The sequence below is a fragment of the Camelus dromedarius genome, chromosome 19, assembly GCF_036321535.1.
Source record: "Camelus dromedarius isolate mCamDro1 chromosome 19, mCamDro1.pat, whole genome shotgun sequence".
In the NCBI taxonomy this organism is placed as follows: Eukaryota; Metazoa; Chordata; class Mammalia; order Artiodactyla; family Camelidae; genus Camelus; species Camelus dromedarius.
The window spans coordinates 22,165,844-22,187,871 of record NC_087454.1 but is presented as its reverse complement, the minus strand read 5'-3'; the positions used below and the strand labels follow the sequence as shown (position 1 = coordinate 22,187,871).

General features: G+C 55.1%; 1 protein-coding gene across 2 annotated transcripts; it reads left to right on the top strand.

Annotated features, from left to right (window-relative positions):
* Positions 1 to 3,810: 3,810 nt before the first annotated feature.
* SPDEF (SAM pointed domain containing ETS transcription factor) lies at positions 3,811 to 20,812 on the top strand. Of its 2 annotated transcripts, XM_010994518.3 has the most exons (6): positions 3,811 to 4,215; positions 13,950 to 14,414; positions 16,405 to 16,602; positions 18,019 to 18,066; positions 18,178 to 18,324; positions 20,133 to 20,812. In XM_010994518.3, the coding sequence occupies exons 2-6, from the start codon at positions 13,979 to 13,981 to the stop codon at positions 20,309 to 20,311; spliced, it is 1,008 nt and encodes a 335-aa protein (XP_010992820.2). In that variant the 5' UTR covers positions 3,811 to 4,215; positions 13,950 to 13,978; the 3' UTR covers positions 20,312 to 20,812. The 2 variants fall into 2 exon arrangements, with proteins under 2 accessions (XP_010992820.2, XP_064332471.1); XM_064476401.1 differs by lacking the exons at positions 18,019 to 18,066; positions 18,178 to 18,324 and having other exon boundaries at positions 3,827 to 4,215.
* Positions 20,813 to 22,028: the final 1,216 nt, after the last annotated feature.

The following is a 22,028-nucleotide window of genomic DNA, read 5'->3' as shown; positions in this document are numbered from 1 at the left end:
GTGGGACCCAAGAGGGACAAGGGGGTGTTGGGAGATGGGGACAGAAAGAAAGCTAGGAAGGCAGCAATCTGACTGCCCGACTGACCAATAAATGAACACTGCCCTTTTCAAAGTGCATCCATTTCTTTTGTCAATTGGCATTCACCCATTCACAAGCCCCCCCCCCCCCGCAGGATAAGCAGGGCGAGTATTATTTCCATTTCACGGAGGAGGTGAGGGAGGCCTACAGGGGCTAGTAAATGGCAGCACCCAGCCAAGCCCTGGGCCCTTCCTCCCACCCAGCGGTCTTCGCTCTCTGGTGGGCTAGTGACGGGGAGGGATGCTCCAGAGCCAGCGGCTCCTGAAATCATAATCTGTGTTGAGTCTGTCGCTGTTGGCTGCTCGAGGGTCCCTGCCCTGAAGGAGTTGGAATCTTGGGAAGATAAACACTGGGAAACAATTAGAGCACAAAGAATTGGCACATGTGAAATCTGCAAGGGCTGGAGGAGACATGAGAAAGCTTTCTGGAGGAGAAGGCTCTTGAGATGGGGCTCGAAGGATGGGGATTCTTTCAGTCAGAGTAGAAGAAACTCAACTCATCTCCATCTGAACAGCAGAAAAAGGACATAAATGGTTCATCCAGATATTCACGCAGTGATGGCTTCGCTAGGCTCCTTCTCTGGCCTGTCGCAGCACACACTGCTTGCGCTGGCAGTTCCTAGCCTCAAGGCTCAGAAGCCCCAGTGGCCAGAGAGAATATGTCATCTCAGTAGGTTGGAGAAAAATTCCACGATGGAGTCACATTGAGCCAACGTGGATGGTGTGCTGGACCGCAGGTCTGGAGCGGGTGAATATGGAGAAGGCATCACTCAAAACAGATGGGTAGGGTCTGGATGGGGGGGAACAGAAGGGTGCACATCTTACCCCATGGGAAATGGCCAGAGGGGGATTGAAGAGGAGACTTGCCTCGGGGAGCTGTTGGCAGGATCCAGGAGGTCTAGTGAACCCAGTGACCATGCCGGGGACCTGGGACTTGACCCTGAGGGGACAAGGCAGGTAGTAATAGGGTCCTATCAGGCACAAAATGATCGAGGAAACTTCAGGTTTGAATTTGAATCTACATCCCAGCTATGACCTTGGGCAAGATATTTTATACATTTGGGCCTCAGTTTCTACACCTGAAAAATGAGGACAGTAGTATCTACCTGGAAGGGTTGCTGTGGGAGGTAAAATGATGTGGCATGTGGTTGGTGATCAGGGACAGGGCATCAAGGTTTACAGAGCACTTTCACAACATTATCTCACCCCTCACAACATCTCTGAGAGTTCCGTGGGGATGGGGAGAGAGGAGTCCAACAGATTTCAGCCAAAGTCACAAAGCTGGAAGTTGACAAAGCTAGGATATATATTTGGGTCAAATACTGAGCTATTGTCACACCAGGCTGGATGTATCAAGGTGCTGAGGGGGTGTGTGTCACCCGGAGTCCCCTAATTGGCCCTTCCTTCCCCTGGAGCCCACCAGAGTTGCCCATGAGCCCACCAAACCTGCCTTGAACCCACCATTGACATCCACCCCAAGCAGCCTCTTAGCACCTTAGCCCATGTGAGCCCCAGATGAGCAGATGGGGAGTCCTCTCCTTGCTCCCTTTTGGACCTTTCCAGCTTCCAGAGGCACTCTTTGTTTCCTTACTCCGGGCCTAGGTGGGTAGAATCACTGTCCACGTTCAGTAAAGCTTAGTCTGGTCCATCCATTCAGGCCCACCCATTCCTAGGGACACCTAAGCGCTCCTTTGGGCCCAGAGCAAAACTGTACCAGCATTTCAGGGGCAGCCTTCCCAAGGTCAGAGTTTTCTGTGAATGACCAGGCCCTTTCCCAGTGCCACCCAGCAGTAGAATATTGTCTCTGGCTGCAAGAATATTCTATCTTCATCTATCTATCCATCTTCTGGTCTGTCTCAGATAGAGTCAGGCTTGGCTTTGAATAATAAAGATCCCACTTAACAAAAGCAAAAGTTATATTTCCCTCATAAAAGTCCTGAGACAGACAGTCCAAAGCGAGTACAGAAGTTTTATGCAGAACTCAGAGACTTAAACTCCTTCCAGCTCAGTGTTCCAACCATCTTCTTGTCCTCATGGTCAAAATGGCAGCCAAAATTCCAGGCATCACAGCTGCATCCCAGGCAGTAAGACAGAGGAAGAATAAAGAAGGAGGCGAATGGTACATGTCAGTTTACTTTTTTTTTTTCTTGCTAATTTACTTTTAAGAAAGATTCCTAGAAAATGACAACTAGCTGCAGGGGAATCGTGTATAGTCTAAATTCCAGGTAGCCAAGTTCCCAGCTAAAAACCTAAGGGTTTGTTTACTGAGGAAAGGGAGAGAATGGACATTGGGGTAACTATCTCTGACACCCCATCCATTCAATAAGCATTTATTACATACTCTTTCTACTTACCCATGTTATAATACCTTATATGAGTAATTACATGAGTAATACCTTAGCATCTCAAGATGCTTAGCATCTCAAAATACGTAATACCTTAGTATCTCAAGAGCAATGAACAGCACCTGGCATTTAGTAGGTGCTCAGTGGCATTATTATTACTGCATCAGAGTGCTGATATAAGTGCAAGCTTCTATGAGAGTGGAGAGGAGGTCCTGCCTGGGAATGTAGGAGGTCTTCCTTTTTATTGATCCTAGAGAACTGGGATGGTCAACTGCAGCCATTTTAGGACCTTGTATTACCTTCCAGACCTCTGCCTCATCCTGTCTCGACCTTCTCTGGGGAACGACTATGATAACTCATCCTTACCAAGGTGCCGGTAACAATAATAGCTAAGCACAAGGCTCTCCAGGGTGAAAAATGCAACCAACTGAATTTTGACATCAGTTAAGGTGAGGGGGCTAGTTCTGAAGACCTTGGAATCTTCCTGAAGCCCTAGAATACTTATGCGTAGGCAGTCGCACTATTACTTCTGAAATTAGAAAATAACAATAAATATTATCTAGGATGGTCCCATCTGATAGAATGGGGGTTGCAGATGCTCGGTGCCTTTCCAAGGTGACTCAGAGAAAGGAAGAGCCAGTCCCTATCCTCCGGGGATATCCCTCAACCCAGCTGGCAGGATGAGGAAGAAGCTGAGATCTTGGCTGCATGACTTTCCTTGGACTCATGGAGGTAGAGGATCCTGGGCGGTGGGTGCCTGGGAATAGTTACCTCCTTGCCTCCACACTTCAGGGACTGTGGGAGAGCAAGCTGCTGCTGGCCAGTGGCCACTCTGGGCCTGGAAAAGCGAGCTACCAGTCCCTCCTGAGCACTTCTGTATGACAGGCCTCTGCCAGGCTCTGGGGGGCACAGAGAGCATAGGGTGGGGTGGTCTTATGACTCTCAGGTCCCTTTCCCCAGGGTTCTCTGAAAGCTTCTTCCATCCCTGATCTGGAAAGCCTGACAGCACCTCCTCCAGGAAGCCCTCAGTGACCTCCCTTGTCAAGTACCCACACTCAGTGCTCTCCTACAGCCCTCCATTGGGCTTTTTCCAGTACTGCTTGCTTGTCTGTCCCCTGCTCTTGGCTGATCCCTTTTAGGGCCTGAGCCTGGAATCTTCTCACTATTACCCCGTGCCTTGCACATAAGATGAGCTCAGTAGCTATGTATCAACTAACGAATGAGTGAGTGAGTTCACTGGCTGCCAGGGTGTGGATCCCCCAGCGAGGAGGGGGAAGCCTGCAAGGGTTAACCAGGAGCCCGCCTGTGGTCTGAGGTAAGCAGGGAGCGTATTTGTTCAGGTAAATAAGGAAGGATTACTTATAATGGGAAATCAGGCCCTGGCCAACTCTTCATCTCACGCTGCCTGACTTCCTCCCAGCACATTCCTGCACTCCGCCCGTGTCCACACTGCCCCGCAGACCTAGTCCCCTGAGCCCACTGCAGCCTCCCTCCCAAGCCCCTCTGTCTGGGTCTTGCCACAGTGCCAGCAGGTGGCCCTAGGCTGGGGACTGGGGCTCCCTACAGGACACACAGCCCTAAGACCTCAGAGGGCCACCCCTAGAGGGTGGCTAGAGCTCTAGTGGCCCACCCACGTGCCATCTCTTCCCCCAGCCCTGCCGGCCCCTGGTAGCACTGGCCCCCCCAGATGCCCGGCTGAAACACAGCAGTGGCCCAAGCTGCCCACACCTCCTCCTGGCCTCCGAGTTTGGCACAGCAGCGAACGACTCCTTGGGCACCAGGCAGCTAACGGGTAAGTCTGGCAGGAGGCAGTGCCCTGCCATGGGGGCTTTCCCCTGCCAGCTGTGGGGAGGTGGGCAATGGAGGGTGCTATCAAGGCCAGAACTGTTCTCCCGGACATCAGTGACCCTGATCTGGGTCCTTCATCCTCAGACGCCCCAATCCCTCTGCGTACTGCCCAGTCTGCCTCCCTGGGCTGACCCTGAGCCTGGGTGAGGCCTCTGGCGTGGAGAGGCCTGGGGTGCCCCATGTCTGTGATGACCCTATCTGGGCTCCACACTGAGCCCAGCCTGTCCAGCCTGAGGGGAGGCAGCTCTGCAGGTGCAGAGCCTCAGCGCCTGAGACCAGGCCAGTTCTGCTTGGCTAACGAAACACAAGCAGCCTTTCTGCTGCTGTAAGCCACAGCTGCTCTGCCAAGGGAAGGGTCTCTCTGGGGCCTGGTCACAAGTTGGCATGGGCTTGCTAGAGCCTAGAGGCTCAGGGCCAGGGCAAGGGTCCAGGTCAGAGCAGGGGTTCAGTCCCAAAGCCCAGGGGTTGGGAGGAGCAGTGGTGGGCACAGGAACCGGGGTGGGAAGCTGCAGAGTAAACCACCTGGGTGCTTGGGTACCCACGGAAGTGTGGGCGCATCTGGGCACATGAGGAAAGCAATGCGGGGATCGGTGGGTGGGTTTGAAGGTACTTATTTCTAGGATTTGCCAGATGCCTGTGGGGAGAGAGGGAAGTAGGTTGTGGGAATAACAGGGTGGAAAGCTGAGGGGTCTGGATGGCTGGGGGCTCCCCTGAAGGAGGACGAGGTATGTGTGCACATGAGTGTGTATGTGCACGTTGAGGAGCTAGCCCCAGATCCCCCTCCTCCCCAGGCCAACTGGGCCCAGCCAGAAGCCCCTACCTAGACCACAAGCCTTGAGTGCCCTGTCCCCTGTATGACAGGCATGGCCTTCCTGCTTCTCCATGGCCAGGCTGGGACTTGGCCTCATTTCCTGCCCCTACATCCCCAGTAAACAGAGTCACAGCAACCCCCAATAAAGTGACATCTCCCCGGCACCAGCTGCTCGGCTGAGTAACAAAGCAAACAGGCATCCGGGCTGCCCCAGGCCCAAGAGGGCAGGCAAGAATGGGCAGGAGACTCTCCACCAGACAGGTGGGCCCAGGCCACGACTCAACCTAGCTGGCCAGTGCCACTTGCCGCCTGCCCACCTTGGGGAAGGGCTAGAGCCAGGAACTCCCAACTTGGAGCCTCTTCACCCCAAACTCACAGAACTTTGAGGAAAGGGACGTCCTCAGAGCTCCCAGGGAAGTTGGGGCATGGAGAAGGTGGTCTCCCGCAAGGTAGGGGACCACCCTCCCATTTGAGAGCCTGACAGTGAATGGACAAACATTTCCTCTTAGCCAGGCACTGTGGGGAGACCCAGAGCTGGACTCAATCCCTGCTGAATTTGGTTATTGTGTGTTACCAATTATAAAACCTTTTGGCAGATGCAACGTCACTTGTTTTTCACAAGGACCCTCTGAATTAGATAGAATTTCTCTGTCAACTGAGCCTGAGGGAATAGGGTGGCACTCAGCAGGTGATCAGTCAATGCTCGGAAAGTGTGATGTTGGCAGAAAGTAGAACCAGGAGAACCCACTTACTACCACTGAAGTTGCTGCAGATATATAAAGTTAATAACCCTGAACCAGTTAGAACACAGCTTTGTGCTTAACAACTTGGTGCAGCTTGAGTGTAACTTGGAGACAAGGCCTTTTGGATGGAGGGCAAGAAAGTGCAGGTTAGGGCCCCCCAGTGTGTGACCTTGGACAGGTCACTTTTTCTCCCTGCATTTGCAGCTCCTTGTCTGTGAAATGAGGCTAGACAAGATAGCCTCCTCTATTAAGGGTGGCTTCATGGAAGAGGCAGATTGACATGGGGTTTTGAAGGCTGTATAGCAGTTGGTGGAGGCAGCGGCCAGCTGGTTTTGCCAGCTTTACAAGTCTTGTGAGCTTTCGCAGCCTTGTCTTGTAGTCTGAGGTAAGGGGAAGTAGGGGGTCTGGCTCTGGCTCCTCCTAGAGGCCAGGGAGGGGTGAATGAGGCCAGCAGCTGCCCTGGACTAGGTTAGAGAGCAGGATGACCTCGGGGCAAGGTCCAGGACTCTCTTACCACCATTTTCAACTCTCCCCCAGATTCCACCCTTTGGCCCTGCCCCTCCCTCCACTATCACCACCTTCCTTTGTTTCCCTCACTCTTCACCCTATTACCTTTCGCTCCCCTCTTCTCCAGCCTCATCCCCTCACCTGCTCCTAGGTGCCACCTTCACGCATGCTCAGCCCATCATAATTCACAAGGAATTTCTACCCACCCTCCCCCTCAGTCTCCACAACCCCTTTAAGACATGCTCTTGACAGCCCGTTCAGCAGATGAGACAACTGAGTCTCTTGCCCCAGTGGCAGAGCTAGAGAGCAGGGAGTTGGGGCTCAAAATGATCTGGGACCCTCCCTGTGCCCCAACCCCCACCTCATTGCATGCTCCACCCTGCGCCCCCAGCCAAGTGAGTGGCCTGTCAGGTGGAACAACTCTTCCCAAAGCAAACTTTGCACAAGCCGAGTTGCCCTGGGCTCTTCCTGACATTTAATGCCAGGCTCCTTTCCCTGCCTCTTTTGCATGTTCCCAGCCCAGGAGGTGCCCCCTGCCAGATTCTCCTCTCCCACCTCTCAGGGGCCTCTGAGCGAGGGGAGGGTGAGCCTCCTCCTCCCTCTGGACCACTCCTTCTGGGCCAGGGATCTGAGTGTGACTCTGCTGGGGGCCAGATGGACCACAGCCCACTTGGAGCTGTAGAAAGGGGCGATGAGGTCTCTCTGGGCACCACCAGAATCAAGGGGCTCTACCTTCTCCCTCTAGCTTTGGGATTGAAGGGGGTCTGGGGGTGACTGCCTGGGTTAGGGTCCCAACACCTGGGACTGGTGACGGGCGGGGCCCAGGTCACTACTCTTGGGGCAGCAAGTTGGCCTGCAGGCTTCTGGGATCCAGCTCTTCTTGCCTGACTTCAATGCCCCACCCTGCAGGGCTCCCCAACAGAAGGGCGATATGTCTCTGCTGACGTTTCATGGCTGGGGTAGGCCCCATAACGTCCTCTTAACCCATCTCCATCCTTCAAACCTTTTTTTGAAGGAATTTCTGTTCTTAGCCTCTCAGGACAGTTCATTCTGGACTTTTAAGATTTTCTGTAACATTGGAGTGCCTCTGTCCTAAATCTTCCTTTCCAAGTGCCAAGATGAGTTCCCTGGCCCTAGGATTGGGGCTTAAGGCACATTTTCTCCCTCAGCCCTGTCAAGATTTTACAGATTCACCAACAGGCATTTACAAAGCGCCTCTGCCTCTCCAACGCTGTGCTGGGCCTGGAGAGGGCCACAGAGACATGTGAGAATGGAGATGAGGGTGACCTGTTACACACACCTCTTGTGATGTGTACACACATCACTGTCCTGCCTTGTTGTTCCAAACCCCAGAGATACATTGTATTTATGAGTCCCCATTTTACAGACAAGGAGACTGAGGCCAAGAGGATCAACCAAGGTGCCACAGGCAGAAGCTGGGTGAAATCCATGTGTTCTCACCCTGTCAGGGACCTGGCTGCCCAGGTCGGGCAGGGCTGTGGGGAACAAGATGCTCTCGGAACCTCTCAGCCCCTGTCCCGGAGTGAGTGCTGGAGGGTGTACAGAAGAGTGTGGGGCTCAGTGGGTAGCCTGAACAAGGCAAAAGGGATGGTCAGCAGGGGTGACCATTGGGGTTGGAAAGTGCCAAGCCACCATCACCATCTGGAAAGGATGGGGCTCATCCTTGAGCTCTAATCCCTGTCCGGTCACCATGGATACATGCCCTGAGGCAGCCACCTCCCTGTGCCTGTCAAGTGGAAATAATACTGGGTGCCCCAGGAGACAGTGGGAGAGCCCCAACAAGCTGTTTATTTAGTTGGCCTTTACCTCATCCCTGGAAGGGTTGGAAGTGATGTGAGTGGAGGAGGGGTGTGTGTGTGTGGATGCCCGTGGTACTCATGCTGTGAGAAAGAGTAGGAGACGGTGTTGGTACAAATGTGCCTTCGGGCTCCTGGCTGTCCATGGGAACCATGGGAAAAGCAGACCAGATCGTGTTTCCATGATGTTTCCTGACTCTTTTATTTCTTACCCTCCATCCTCCTGCTACCTGGCCCTGCCCCCCAACTCCCTGCTCCCAAGGCTTCCCACACATCACAGCTCCCCACCTGTGGGCTGGTTCCCTAGGTTGAACTTTTGCTTTTGCAAAAGTTACGTCAGTGGCCTGGATGAGTATGGGATCTGAGGAGGTGGGGCAAAGCCTGGGTGTCTAGAAGAAACTTACCTATCCTGCTCCTCTCACACTGAGCCCAGGACAAGGCAGGCCTCCCTCAGATACTCCTAGGCACCCCCGTCCCTTTTCTCTGCCCTTGGAGACTCCTGGGATAGCAGGTGCTTAGGGATGGCTACAATAGGGTGCTTGAGAGAGAGCTGGAGTGGCCCTGGGTGGCCAGCCTGGGACCTTCTTCCTGAACAAGATGGTGGTCTATCCAGTGGGGAGAGGCTAGCTTTCTGGACAGTGAATGGTGGGCAGTAAGGAGGAGGCCAGGCACTTTTCGCGGGTCCAGCTATCTTGAAGAGCAGGGCAAAGGACAACGGAGCTGGGTTTTCATGGGAGGGCAGGAGCTACCCAAGGAGAAGGGAAGGGGCTGGAGGAGGAGTGGCAGAATGGGAAGGGAATGTCTAAGGGAGCAGGGAGTCTGGGGCCAGAGGCAGAGAGTGTTCAGACAGCTGCTCAGGCAAGTCCTGGGCACTGGCCTGGGCAGGCCCAGTTTCTCTCCAAGGTGCTGACCAGCTGACTCAGAATTGGGGGGACAGGCCCATGTGGCCCCTGCCCACTCTGCGTGGCTCCTGGCCAGATCTTGGTCACACCCCCAAAGCTCCCTGATTCTGACCCATTAATGCAGGTCCAGACACTTAGATGGAGGGAAGGAAGGACTGACAGCTGGGGCAGTGGGCTGCAGAGGTGAAACTGGAGGAGGTCTGCCCCCAGTTGGTGGAGGAGGCCGACTCTGGCTGAATGGCAGGCTCTGCCACACGCTCGCCCCATCCACTCCTCCTCAGTGCTCTTCTCACAAGGTTGTCTCAGGATTGAGGTGGGGGCTCAGGCACATTTATCCCACCCACAACCTCCTGGGGGTGAGATCTGGGAGCCTGGACTAAGCAGGATGTGGGAGACAAGCTCCAACGCCATGACAGACCAGGGCCTTAGTAAAGACCTCCTGGTAGCTCCATTTCCCCAGGGTGGGGGCTTCAGGAGATACCTGGGCATTTTTGCACATGGGGGTGAGAGTGAGAACCTGGGAGGCAGGGGAGTTGCAGGAATACATTCCGGGCCCCAAGGGGCAGGAAATAGCTGCTGCAAATCTCTAACTTTGGGTCCCTCTGCCCTCCTTGTTCTGCCTTCCTGGGGGAAAGGGAGGTGCTGAGAGAAGGGGCCCGAGGTGGCTAATCCCTCTGGCTGCCACCCTGTGAATCTGGCCCCATCTCTGGGCCTTGGCCTCCACCAGCTGTTACCAAATTTCTTTGTCTGGAGTCAGAGCCAGTGCCTCTGGAGCAAGAGGGAGCCAGGACACGCTGAGCCTTAATCCAGACACGTGGCTTAATTCAGAAAAGATCAGTTCGAGGTTTGGAAGCTGGAGGCATCGCTCAGGAGACGGGCAACCCCTTGGGACCTGGAACTGGCAAATACCGGGCTTGTCGCAGGACCCTAGGCCTATGGTGCGGTGACCTGAGGGTCAGCAGCCCTCTAGTCTTGTCGTGGCTCTGCCGTGTGACTATGGGCATGTCCCTGCCACTTCCTGAGCCTCATTTTCCCAGTGCCCATGTGTTCCCATGGGTAGACAATCACCCATGATAATCATTGCCTGGCACAGATGGGGAGAGCTGGAAAGTCAGGGGAGGGAGCTGTTGGGGAGGGTTTCCTGGGGGAGGAGGGCTTTAGGCTGAACTTTGTTGAAAAGGAAGGGTCATCGTCAGCAGGGGGACAACAAAACAAGAGAAAATAGCCATGCCCTGCCCACAGCACAACGGCCGGGGAGAAACACTGTTCTCATTAGAGCCTGCATATGTGGTCACCATGTCGATCTCTGGTTCTCATCCTAACCAGTGAAAAATACCTGTTTCCCCCTCTGTACTTCATTGTCCTCATTTATAAAACAATCTGATGGTATATGGTCACTTCCAGCTCTGATTATCTGGGCTGAGTAGGAGGTGGCTCAGAGGCACCAGCCATTGGGATCAGGTGTGGCAGAAAATGGGGAGCCATGGGAGGTTCTTGAGCACCAGGGTGGGAAGGAAGGAAGGAAATGGAGGGAAATGATCTTTGGAGGGAAATGATCTTGACAGTGCAGTGGAATGAGCAGCCAGGAGGCAGAAATGGACTTTGGAAGGCCAAGCTGCCCAATCAGGAGGTGGACAGGACCCTGGGAAGAAGGGGTCAGCCAGAGCAGGAGCCTCAGAGGGGATGTGGTGCAATGAGGAGAGTCCGCACTTGGCCAACTGGGGACCTCAGGCAAGCTGCATAATCTCTCTGAGCCGCACTGGCCACATCTATAAAATGTGGCTCTTGAGTCCCAGTCACACAGGCTGTGGGTAGTGGAGGGATTACCTATATGAACACTCCAGGCAGAGGAGGTACATTCTCTCCCCTCCAGAGTCCGGCCCTAGGGCCTGGAGGAGGAGCCAGAGTTGCAGGCCAGGCATGCCAGCCCCTGGCTCCCTGACCAGTAAACCAAGGTCTCCCTAGACTGGGCTGCTCAGTCTGAGCCTTCTGCACCACCTCCCCACCTGCAGGCAATTGGCTCTTTCCTCCTGCTGCGCCGTTAATCATTAACTTCTTTTTCACCAGGGAGGTGTTGGAGCTGGGACCAAGCCTTGGTTGAGAGCAGGTTCCTTGGCATTTAGGAGCAAGGTGACAGGGAACTGGAATGTAGGATGTGGAGGAGGGAGTCTCTGCTGGTGAAGGAGCCCCTGGCCAGAAACCGAAAGACCAGGATTTGAGTCCCTTAGCTCTCTGCATCATAACTTTCCTCTACAACGCAGGAATGAGCCTAAGGCCTGAGCTGCCTCTCTCCCGGGGAGGGGGACGGTGGCCAGGGCTTCAAAGCTCACTCGACAAATGTGTCAGGGATGTGTCATCACATCCCAGCCTGGCAAATGTTGCCACCTGCCCTGCCCATTCATCCTCACTGACCCCTCATGCCACGGTGCCCAGAAACATAGCAGCTGCCTCGCATCCTACCTATGGTTGAAGCCAAGCAAACAGGAGGGCCACAAGGGAAGCAAGTTCTCCTGCCTCTTGGAAAGGGTTCTGTCTCCCTGGCACACAGCCCAAAGTGTTGGCAGAGATTGTCCTAACGTGGCAGGCTGGGGAGTTCTGGGGACATGGATGGGGCGGGAGGCAGGCAGTGGATGATGAGGGAGGGGTGGTGTGGAGAGAGGGGCTCTCCAGGGGTGGGGCCACCTGGGGGGTAGGGCGTGGGCCCAGGCTGGGATGGGGAACCAGGGGCAGAGCAGGCTGTTGGCTCTGCCTGGGTAAATAATGTGGGCCCACAGCACACACATGTGTTTGCACAGAAGGACTTGAAATGATTCCAGGACTGCCCTCTGTCCCCCGCAACCCTGCACCCCCTCCATCCCTGCCCACCCCACCCTGACCTTTCCTTCCTTGTCACTTAAAGGAGCCCTTGAAAGGGAGACATGAAATGAAAGAGGACACCATTTTCTTTTGCTGGCGTTCTCTCCGCCTAAGGAAACTGCAGGGCTGCCATGTAAAGCGGGGAAGGTTGGGCACTGCACCAGAGAGGGGACACAAGGGAGCTGGGGTTCCACTTGGGCTCCATTTGCCAAACTACGCTATCCAGAAAGAAGAGGGTGTCATTTTCTGAGTTGTATGAAGTTGCACTAACTGCAGCCCTAGAGAAGTCGGAATCTTCCAGTTTCTTTTTCTGACCCACCTGCAGGGCAAAGGACGCTGCGGGTCAGTCTTACAAGGTGACTGGAGAAGGGCCAGGGAGCCCACACCCCACTATCCGACAGAGCACAGTAAATTCCACCACTAGAGAGTCCACCAGCCCTTCCATTAAAGCCTTCCCCTCTTCCTGGCCAGATGCCTTCAAAGCAGCGATTCTCAAACTTGAACACCCAACAGAATCACCTCGAGGGCCTGTTGAAACGCGAGGCTGCGCCTTCCTCCCCACCCACCGCACGTGCCCCTGCCCTGAGCTTCTGATTCAGTAGCTCTGATGAGGTGGGCCTGAGAAATTTGAGTTCCTCACAAGTTCCTAGGTGGTGCTAATGCTACTGGTCTGGGCATCACATTTTGAGAAAACTGTTTAAAATATTAAAACCCCCAGGGAAGGATGCACATTAACTTGCCCTCAACAGTTTTATCCAATCCTTGCCTTTTTTCTGCGTGGTCCCCTGTATTATAGGAGCACATGTTTGTTGGTAATCTTCCACCCCTGTCCTAATTTATTCTTGAGTCTTGAGCCCACCAACCACGGAGCTATCCCAGAACCCCTGGTGTTTGCTGCATGTACATGTCTCAAGTCTCCTGCTCCATCCAAACCTCGTACTCCAGTCTGGAGCTCAGAGAAAAGGGCCGGTGGGGGTGGCGGGGAGGAAGCAGAGCCTGGGACCAATGGGGAAGGAGGCCTCTAAGTCTTCGTGTTGAGGCCAAATGGTGCCTCTTGTGGGGACTTAGGGCATCAAGGAGGAGTGGGGTCTGACGTGCTGAGGGCCTTGTTCGGCCCCCAGAGCCTGGCTGGGCCTTTTCGCGACCCCTGTGGCCATGGGGAAGGCAGGCCCATAGGTCTGCACATGGGCACCTCAGGTGGGAGCTGTGAGTTCCTCTAAGGCGTGAGGGGAGAGGAGAGGGCCCTGGGAGTGGGGAGGGGCCCAAGGCAGCACCTTTCAGGGGAGGATGAGGCCAGGAGAGTACCAGGAACCCAGCCCTGAGTGGAGGCGGGACCAAGCACACCTGTGCCTTGTTGCTCAGTGACCACCTCAGCAGCGTTAGGCTGGGAATGTATTCACACTCCCTAAATGGCCCTGTGGGTGGGGAAGTGGGTGAGGAGGTTCTACCCTGTCACACCCCTCAGTGGCTCCTTTCTTTCTTCACCTTGCTGGTGAAGATGATGGTGACCTTCTCCCTTCCCTACCTCTTTCAAGGGCAGAAGTAAAGGAAAACAAGCTTTGCTACAACAGGAAAGATTCAGATTAGCTCTCAGAAGGAACTTCCTCCATGGGACAGTGGACTGGGATCTTGGAGTGGGCTGGCCCAGCAACAGAGGCCTGGACATTAAAGACTCCTTGTCCAGGCCTCAGTTTGCTCATCTGCCAAATGGGACTCATCATGCCTTCCCTTGTGAGGATGGAATGAAGTCAAGAATTCAGAAGGTTGTTTTAAGCACCCTACCTGTGTAAAGATTTGCTGCTCCCAGCTGACCTGGCTGGGAGGGGTTTGTTTAGAGTCCTACCCTGACTCCCACCTTTCCCAGCCAAGAAGGCCTGTCTGCCCAGCCCTGTCCTTGCTGCCCAGTGACCTGGAAGCCCCAAGTCTCTCCCAGGCCCAGCCACTGCCCACTGGGCTCCTCATCTCTGTAACCAGCTTAGCGGCCCCCATGGGGATGGGGAAGCAGCCAGAACCTGACTTTCCTTCCTTTTTGATTTCTGTAGACGCAGCCGCCAGCCCAAGCAGCAGCGGCATGGGCAGCACCAGCCCGGGCCTGAGCAGTGTCTCCCCCAGCCGCCTCCTGCTGCCCCCTGACACTGTGTTGCAGGCAGGCCTGGAGAAGGGGGCGGTGGGGGCGGCAGGGCCTGAGAGACGGGACTGGAGCCCCAGCCCACCTGCCACGCCTGAGCAGGGCCTGTCCGCCTTCTACCTCTCCTACTTCGACATGCTGTACCCCGAGGACAGCAGCTGGGCGGCCAAGGGCCCTGGAGCCAGCACTCGGGAGGAGCCAACTGATGAGCCTGAGCAGTGCCCAGTCATCGACAGCCAAGCCCCGGGGAGCAGCCTGGACTTGACGCCAGGCGGGCTGACCCTGGAGGAGCACTCACTGGAGCAGGTGCAGTCCATGGTGGTGGGTGAGGTGCTCAAGGACATCGAGACAGCCTGCAAGCTGCTCAACATCACGGCAGGTGAGCCCTTCCTCACACTCACCTCTGTAAGGGGGGCCTGGGTCAGCTGAGGTCACTGGGAGGAACAGGGGCACCGCCTGGTGCACTCAGGTCACCCCTGGCCTAACCACAGGCAGCCCCAGGGATGCCGGTGCTTTGACACATACAGTCAGCCCGTAACACACAGCAGCTGGGAGCCTGGACTGGAAGGTTTCCCACCCTCTCTGTGCTCCAGATGCACCAGCCCAGTGTCCCCAGTTGGTAGGTACTGAATGGAGTAAGTTCAAGCTCTACACCACCTGGCCCACCATCTCCTCTCAGACTTGTCTCCGTTCTCCCCTCATTCACTCTGCTTCCACCACACCTGCATTATTGCTCTTCCCACAACGCTCACACCTCAACGCTTTGCACCTGTTAACTCACAACACTCTTCCTCCAAATATCTGCTTGGCTCACCCCTCACCTCCTTTAGGTCTTGACTCAAATGGCACATCTTGATGAGGCCTTTCCTGACCCTCCATTGAACCTGCTGCCCATACCTCCACCCCTTATTCCTCCAGCCTGTTTTATTTCTCCCTTGGCACCCACCGTCTGATATGCTGCATGTTTTACTTATTGATCTTATTTACTATCTGTCTCCCGCAAAGGAATGTGCAAGCCCCAAGGGCAGGGATTTTCATTTGCTTTGTTCACTGCTACATCCCCAGCTCCTAGGGTGGCACCTTGTACACAAGAGATGCCTGAACAATAACTTAATACGCCAGGCCCTGTTCTGGCATTGGGGAATTGAGTATGAACACAACAAAAAAGCCCCTTTGTTTATGAAGCTGACATTATGGTGACGAAACAGATCATAAATAAATAGCCTAGAGTGTTGTTGGTCCAGTGGGGGTGAGGGCTGTGGTGGTCACATCAGGAGCACAGGTTTCCAGGGCCTGGGAAGTGTGGTTAGGGAGCTGGACGAGGGGCTCCTGGCCTCCCATCCCCTGTCCCTCCATCATCTCTCTAGCTTTGGGCAGGCCTGACCCATCTCCTTGGCATTTGAGCATCCCACACAGGAAGGGTCTTTGGGCGTCCTTCGGGCCCAGCACCTCCTCCGCAAAGTCCCAGCTGGTGTCCCCTCTTGAGGTAGCTCCCACCCATGCCCCAGTCCTCCAGTTGCTCAGTGCCCAAGTCAGTCCCCGCCCTGAGAGGTTTTCCCACAGTGCCTCTGCTCCCACATCGAGCTGGGCAGGGCCCTGCCCACTGAACAATGGGGACAGAAACAAATTGCTTTGACCCTGAGGAGGAAAATGGGTTTATTAAGTGGGGGCAGCCCAGCCTGGAGGTCACCCAGCCTGGGCACCAGCTTAGACCACAGTGTTCACTTGGAGGCCCCATTGTGTCTGTGCCCATGGGCTCACCCCAGAGCAGCTCCCCAAGGAGACATCTAGGACCTCACCAGTGACCACCCTGGGCCCTGCCATTCATCCATTCAGTGCACATGCACTGAGCAGTACCAGGCCCCAGCCCTTCATTAGGTGCTGGACAAAGGAATGGAACTCTATGCGTCCAGTTTCCTCATCTGTAAAATAAAGTGTCGGGTGGGGTTGAGCTTTGTAGGACTAATTCCCGGTTGGGTTTTTGTATAGTTCCTTGAGGGGTTCAAGGAAGGCAAGACACATCTGGGAGAGAAGCTTAGGTGTTTTTGGCTCAATGTCACTGTCCCCTCCAGGGCTGGGGCTCCTCAAAAGGCTCTTTGGAGGGGCTAGAGGGGTCTGGGACACCTGAAGTCCAGGTAAGAGGAGGGTAGGGGTGAAATGAGCAATGCTTTCTGGCTCCTTCCTCTCTCCCCGCCTCTCTTCTTGGATATCCTCTCCACAGGGCCCCTGAAGGCCCTATCTGGCCTGGCCTGGCCCCACCAAAGGAGTGCATGGTCCCAGGCCACCAGTTAGAGTGGGTCAGAGTAGAGTGAGCCATGTTCGGGGTGGTGCCAAGCAGCTCTGGAGCTGAAGGAGTGTCTCTTGCCCAGACCCTGTGGACTGGAGCCCTGGCAACGTGCAGAAGTGGCTCCTGTGGACGGAGCACCAGTACCGGCTGCCCCCTGTGGGCAAGGCCTTCCAGGAGCTGGGTGGCAAGGAGCTGTGTGCCATGTCGGAAGAGCAGTTTCGTCAGCGCTCACCCCTGGGTGGGGACGTGCTGCACGCCCATCTGGACATCTGGAAATCAGGTGGGACATGGCGTGGGGGGAGCAGCCCCTCCAGGGCTCCAGGCTAGAGACATAGTGGGGAATGGTGAGGCCAGGGTTCCTTCCCCGGAGTCCACTGAAGAAGCAGCCCCTTGTCTCAGTCTGGGCTCTGTTCTGAATCCCAGCCCCCAATACAACTGCCCTCTGGATCCTGGAGGAACTCACAAGCCCCAACCCACTTCCCACCCTAGTCAAGGCCACAGAGCGTAGGACAGCACATATGGGAAGTTAAAAGGTAGAAGTTTGACTGTGAGGACATGGGACATCAGAGCTGACAGAGACCATGGATGCTCTGAAGTCCTGTTTCTTTGTTCTTTTAAAATTTTTGTGTTTGTTTTGTGTGGTCTTTCATTAAAGAAGTAATGACGTAATAAATGTGCAGGATTTAAAAAAAATTGTGAAAAATAGTACAGCATGAGGAGCGATCCTCCCTCGCACTGACCCCCAGCCCTCCAATCCCCCTCCCTAGAGGCAACCACTGTTGCCAGTTTCTTGGGTACCTTGCCAAGGAAAGTCTATGCATATACAAGCAAGTGTAAGTGTGACCTCTACCTTTTTCTAACAGGAAGAGTACAGAGTATCACCGTTCTGTACTTAACAGTGTATCTTGGATCTTGTTCCCCACTAGTGTCTACATAGCTGCCCTATTTTTGATGGCTGCATGCCAACCCCTTCATATTTACATCTTCTCAGTCTCATTGGGTGCCCAGTGTGCCCTGCACAGAGCCACGGGCTTTGGAGGACTCAGTCCTTGCTTGATGAGTCAAGGGCCCTGCCCCTCAGGGTCAGGATGAATACGAGGACAGGTCCCACTCTCATGGCCCAGTCAGACCAATATCCTACCCCAATCCTGGCCCCTTGCCAGGGGCTGGCAAGGACAGTGGACAGTGCCAGGCTGAGAGCTGAGTGGTGATGTGGGCAGAGCCTGTTTGCCTCCATGCCCCCCTACTACTTGGTCTGGGGAGGGGGCCAGGTGGAGCACAGGAGGGGATGGAAGGAAGTGTTTGGAGGGCTTGGCGGCTGGAGGGCAGGGAGCATTTTTATTATGCTGGGCACTGAGCAAGGCAGGGTGCCGACTTCATCATTCTGCATCCTTGCAAGACCTGTGAGAGGCTGTCCCAGTCCCATTTCACAGGTGGCAAAAGGAAGGCAGGGCAAGGTTCGACTTCTGCCCTCCTCTCTGAACAAGAGGCTGCACGCAGGGCCTCTAAGGCCCCTCTTAGCTCTGAAATCCTAAATTTTCTTGCAGGAAGCAGTTCTGTAAACAGCTTGTCTCCCCAGATTGTCAGGAGGGAGGGAGCCACAGGGGGGCATCTACGGCCCCATAGTCCCACCTAAATGCCCTCCTCATCCCTTGTGGTCTCATTGAGTCCCCAGCTTCCTCTCCTTGTCCCACAGCGGCCTGGATGAAAGAGAGGACCTCCCCGGGGGCGATTCACTACTGTGGTGAGCCGGGCAGGGTGGGGAGGTGGCCGGGGCTCTGGGTCTGGGGGTGAGGAGGGGTGGCCGCTGAAGAGAGGGGCTCCCCACTCACCGCCACTCTTCCTGGCTACCCAGCCTCGACCAGCGAGGAGAGCTGGACTGACAGCGAGGTTGACTCGTCCTGCTCTGGGCAGCCCATCCACCTGTGGCAGTTTCTTAAGGAACTGCTGCTGAAGCCCCACAGCTACGGCCGCTTCATCCGTTGGCTGAACAAGGAGAAGGGTGAGCGGTGGGTGGGGAAGGAGGCGGCTGGAGGCTGTGGTCCCACCAGGCATTGGGCACAGGAGGGGCTGGGGGCGGGGCAGGGGGGTGGACCTGCCCTACCTTTGCCCTGAATGCTCACATGCATTCATTGGACCTGCCCAGATCTGCGTGCCATCTGTGTCCACATCTGTCCCCTGGCTGGGCTTTGCCTGTTGAGGGTCCCCAGCGCCACACAGTGCCTGGGACATAGCAGGGGCTTAAAACTGTGCTAAGAATGGGACACAGTCTTTACCCTCAAAACATCATAGCTTCACTGTGGAGACATGGTGTCCAGTGAGACATACAGTGCGAGCCACATGGGCGATATTAGAGTTTTGAGCAGCCACAATTAAAAATCTTTTTAAACAGATGAATTTAATTTTAATAATACTTTTATTTAATCCATTTTATAAATTAGTATAATCTCGTATAATCAATATAAAATTATTAATGAGCTATTTTACTAAGCCTTCAAAGTCTGGCATTTATTTTGTGCTTATAGCACCTCTCAGTTGGGACTGGCCACATTTCAAGGGCTTAAGAGCCACATGTGGTTAGTGGCTACCACATTGGACAGCTCAGGACTGGATGGTGGGTGGGTGTGTGTTTTGGAAAAGACTCAGAGCTAAGAAACCTGGGTTCTAGGCCCCATCCTGCCATTAGTAGCTGTGCATGCCTGGACCCGGTCTTTTTATCTGCAAAATGGACTAGATTTATTCATCTGACAGATCTTCATTGAGCACCTCCTCTGGTTCTACACTTGCTCTGCTGACATTTACAGAGAATTACAGTGTTCCCAGGGGGTAGGGAGAACTCAGCGGTGCCCCATCTGTGGGGGCAGCTGTGTGCAGGTCCACAGTGGACTGACTCTGGGGCTGAGTATAGAGCACTAGAAGGGGTCAGGGTGGGTGGAGGAGATGTTCCTGTGCAAGATGTGGTGATCCTGTGTGTGTGGTTGAGACTTAGAGTGAACTGGTCCTCCAGGGAGATGGCCCCATAATAGAGGGAAGGGAGATCAGGGAAGGTGAGGTGGTCTGGGAAGTCTGCCTGGAGGGGGCTGTGCTGACCTGGGCTTTGCCAGGAGGTTTAGAATAAGAACTGGGGCTATTAAAGAAGACATAATAGCTCTAAGCACTTTCTGTAACCACTCAACAATGTGACGGTCAGTACAATGCTCTCTTACTGACAAGACAAAGGGGCCTCAGACAACTTCTGAAGGTAGAAAAATGGCAGAGCCAGGATTCCCACCCGGGTCAGCCTGGCTCCAAATCCACTCTGTCCTCCATCTTCTACGAATTAATCCTGCCAGAAAGGGCTGTGTGGGCTGAAGTATCTGAATGGCAAAGAGGTCTCTCAGGCTCAGGAACTGCAAAGGTGAAGGTGGTGGGGTGGGCGGGGTTGACCTTGCCAAAGGAGCCGTGTCCAAAGTCTGGAGCCCTGCAGGGCTTCTGCGTAGGGTGTGAAGAGCCCACTGAGGAGCTGAGGCAGGGAAGAGCCGGGCCCTTAGGGCACCAAGTAACCCACCAACGTACACAGGCTCACCCTGGACCCTCGTGATGCCATGGATGTATTTTCCATTTTCTGGGCCCTGCGGCACTCTTTGGGCACATTTATTTTACCTTCCCCACAACCATGGGAGAAGGTACCGTGGTCCCACCACCTGGCCCCAGCCTCAGGCCAACTCAGGCTCCGTGGCTCTTCGAGAGACTGACCTGGTCTTGGTCTTTCTCCCTCCTGCTGCCCCACCTTGGGCCACTGGCTCTCTCTGGGCCCTCCTGCTCCCCCAGGCATCTTCAAAATTGAGGACTCCGCCCAGGTGGCCCGGCTCTGGGGTATCCGCAAGAACCGTCCTGCCATGAACTACGACAAGCTGAGCCGCTCCATCCGCCAGTATTACAAGAAGGGCATCATCCGGAAGCCGGACATCTCCCAGCGCCTGGTCTATCAGTTTGTGCACCCCATCTGAGGGCTGCGGTCCAGGCCCGAGGCCTGAAACTCACCCTCACCAGACCTCCCTCCTGCCTGCCCTGCCTCGGCCAGACCCTGAGCCAGGGGAGAGGGCAGTCTGCTGGCATCCAGAGTTCAAGGTCAGGCAGGGGATGGTCCACAGCTCCCAGGGGGTATAAGTGAGTTCTCTGGGGCCTGAGGGACTCCCAGGGTGGGGTGCTTCCTCCTCAGGCCTGACTGCTCCTGTACCCAGTCCACCAGAGGATGGGGGGGAGCCAGGGCTGCCCTCAGTGTTCACAGCTCCCCAGGGAAGGCTCTCCTTCCACCTCAGCCTCTGACCCCAGAATTTCCAGAGCAGAGTTGACAGAATGGCAGTGACTTGGCCAAGGCCTCTAGCAGTCCAGTGCTCTCTGCCACCCATTCTGCACCCATCTGGCATGGAGCCGGGGGATGTCTGCACCCTTGAGCTGGGAAGCCAGAGGTACCCTGGGAATGGATAATAAAGATACTAGAGAACTGACATGGCCCCAGTGTCCTGAAGTGAGTGGCACGCCCGGAGGCCATCAGTGCTCGAAGTGGCTGTGGTCACAGGGGCCTGGGGTGGTCAAAGGAGGCTGCTTGGGGGAGATGACATTGAACCGAGCCTAAAAGGAAAGGGATAATTGATTGGTAGATGCTGTGGGAGAGAGACGGTGAGTCCTCAAGGCCAACAAGGGGCTAGGATGACCTTCCCCTGACCCTGGTGTGGGCTGAAAGGAGGGGCGTGGGCTGGAGCTGAAGAGGGTCTATGGCAGGACTGGAGAGAAGGTGGCATCCTTCCCACCCGGCTCTGCTGAGAATCAGGACTTTCCCCTGGGGTGGGCCAGGGTCTGACCCTCCTGAGAGGGGGCCCACAGCTCTGATCTCTGCTTGGCCAGCTGAGGGGGCCCTGGGATGGGGCTGCAGGGCCTTGGAAGGGAGGGGGGTACTTCAGTGCCCCTCCTGGGACAGTGGCTCTGCAATGAGCAGTGTGGGAGAGGGGCTGGCTTGTGGGCAATTTCTCTCTCTTGAGGGAAACCACAGACTTCATCAGTGCCCCTGGGGCTGTGAGCCCCATGAGTGGGAAGTGAGGGGCGAGAGCTCATGATGGGAAAAGGGTGTGGGTCAAAGTGTTTGTGCGCTGGGGAAGACGGAACCTACTGGCCCCTCCCCTGGGCAAAGCAACTCACTCAGTTTCCTTGTGCTCCCTCACATGTGTTCATCCAGCTCACGTGTCTTGCTGGCCGACTAGGTGCTGGGCGCTTCCACCACCTCCACTGCTTCCACTGGGTGCTTCCACTGCTTTTTTGTCATTAACTTTCCCAACAAAACTGTGAGATAAAAGCTCTCCTCCTCCAAATTTGGCAACTGAGGCTCAGAGCAGTTAAATCACTTGCTCATAGCCACACAGCCAATCAGTGGCAGAAATAGGAACTGAACCCACAAGGACAGGGCTCTCTCTGCCCCTCCAGGCCTGCTTCATCAGCGTCCTTAGCCTCTGTAATCCTTAGCTTCTGATGACAGGCTTCCTGGAGACAGGACGGGGAGCCAGCAATGCCACCCAGACCACTAAGGGTTAAATGCTGCCCCGTACTGCACCTTCTGCCCTCAGCAATTTTATTGTCTCCAGAAGAAAGTTTACTCCTGGCAGTGAGCAAACAGCACCTTGGCATCTGTCAGCTGGGATTGTACGGGTAGGAGGAGGGGGCCTGCCCTAG